Source organism: Propithecus coquereli, unplaced genomic scaffold (assembly GCF_000956105.1).
Source record: "Propithecus coquereli isolate 6110/MARCELLA unplaced genomic scaffold, Pcoq_1.0 Scaffold995, whole genome shotgun sequence".
Lineage (NCBI taxonomy): Eukaryota > Metazoa > Chordata > Mammalia > Primates > Indriidae > Propithecus > Propithecus coquereli.
This window is the reverse complement of record NW_012156340.1, coordinates 43,786-45,691: the sequence shown is the minus strand read 5'-3', so window position 1 is coordinate 45,691 and position 1,906 is coordinate 43,786. Positions and strand designations below refer to the sequence as shown.

General features: G+C 57.2%; 1 protein-coding gene across 1 annotated transcript in view; it reads left to right on the top strand.

Annotated features, from left to right (window-relative positions):
• Positions 1-1,906, top strand: part of PLEKHM1 (pleckstrin homology domain containing, family M (with RUN domain) member 1) — a 53,328-nt gene that overhangs the window by 49,465 nt on the left and 1,957 nt on the right. Inside the window, exon 10 of the mRNA XM_012665311.1 lies at positions 1,776-1,839. Coding sequence (XP_012520765.1) covers positions 1,776-1,839 — 64 coding nt within the window. The remainder of the gene's footprint in view (positions 1-1,775; positions 1,840-1,906) is intronic.

The following is a 1,906-nucleotide window of genomic DNA, read 5'->3' as shown; positions in this document are numbered from 1 at the left end:
CCCCCAGACCTCAGGTGCTCCTCCCGACGTCCAGGGAGGGTGGCCAGGGGGTGGCCAGGGCCCCTCCCTTACTTATAGGAGCTAAGATGCAGCCTTTTCCTCTGTCTTGCACTCTCTCCCAGAGAGCCATAGAGATTCCTCTGGTCCCTTCCCAGGCAGTCAGCCTCATGCCACCTCATTGTGTGGCTGGAGAATCTGAGGCCCAGAGCAGGCCTGGGGTGCGCCCCAGTGCAGGTGGCTTCTCTCCTGGATGCAGGAGGAGAAGTGGCCTCTCACCCCGGGGCCAGCGCTCCCTCCCCTCTGGCCTGACTGAGCATTGCAGAGAAACCAGTTGCAGGGCCTCGCTGAGAGTGTGACAGGCCCAGGGGACAGGGGCTCCCAGGGCTTCCATAACTGTGGTCACAGGGCAGATGACAGAACTCTCCATCCAAGTAAGCCCCACCCGCCTGCCAGCTCAGAGCCAGCCCATGTGTCCCTCCCATCCCCCACACCTGTGTTTTCCTCGTGGTAAATGGCAGCCTCCTGTCCTCAGAAAGCTGGAAGCTTGGTCAGCTGAGTGGCCGGTTGGCAGTGTTCTCACTCCATGGCCTGCCTGGTTGCTTGGTGGGACTCATCACCGCCACCCCAGGTGGGGCTCCCCCTGGACCACAGCTGAGGTCAGCAGGGGGACTACGGCTGAGCCCCCATTCTAGATGCCACACAGCCCACACACTGGGGACCCAGACCCAGCACTGGCGCGATACTGCCCCCCAATGTGCAGGGCATCCTGGGGCAGGTTCCCAAGCATCGTGTGACACAGAGTGTTCTCCCCTCCCCATCCCCACTATCCATGCACACACAGCAAGGCCAGGCAGGCTTTTGTACCAGGGGATTTTCGGCAGGTGCTTCCTCTCTGTCCCTCAGGATGTGACAGGCGGGATCCCTGCCATTGGTGTGGTGGAAACTAGAGCTGGGTCGGCGGCGGAGGCCTGGTCCTCTGTTCCCTGCCCCCACCTCCCAAACGGGATCTGCTGTGCATCGGACACATCTCGGTTCCTCACACGTGCCACTGAAACCAGAGAGGAATGTCTGTCCCGAGGCCAGACCAGGAGCTACGGGAGGGCAGAGGCCATATCCCGAGCATTTCTGCCCCCAGCTCTGTGCCTGGTATGTGATTACGGTGGTAATTACAGCAGCCGACAACTACAGGCCTCACCAGGGAGGATAAGGGTGCAGACTCTGCAGCCAGACACCTGCATTCAGACTCCAGCTCTGCCACTAACTGGCTGTGTGACCCCAGGCAAGTTACTTACCCTCTCTGTGTTTCCTCTTCTCAAAATGGGATTATAATAGCTCTAGCCTCACGGCTTATTGTGAGGATCTGAGGATTAAATGAATGAATACATGTACAGCTCCTAGCCCAGTTCCTGGCATAAGAGTTAACATTCGTCATCATTGTCCTCATTATTATCAATTATGTGATTACTGTGTGCCAGGCACTGTGGCAGATGCTTTACATAAATACGTCATTTAATCCTCAAAACAACTCCATTTTTCAGGGGAGGAAACCTGAGGTTCAGAGAGGTTAAGTAACCTGCCCAAGGTCCCAGCAGCTGGTTAGTCACCTTGGAGTCCAGTCCCGGGCGCAGGCAGGCTGACATGTGCTCTTAGCCCCTGCCCCGCCCCAGCAGGAGGCAGTCCTGCCTGGCCAGCAGGGCTGCCAAATGAAAACAAACAGCACAGGCTGGCCCAGTCTCCGAAACTCTTCTAAACAATCTCTTGTGTTTTCTTTGAAGGCTTAACCACAGGAATTATCTCTTGGAGTCTCCCCACAGGTTCAGCATTGCTGACCTCCAGCAGGTGAGACTGTCATGCTGCCCCTCCCACCTACCCCTCCAGAGGGACCTCATTTCTGGAGAAACCAGAA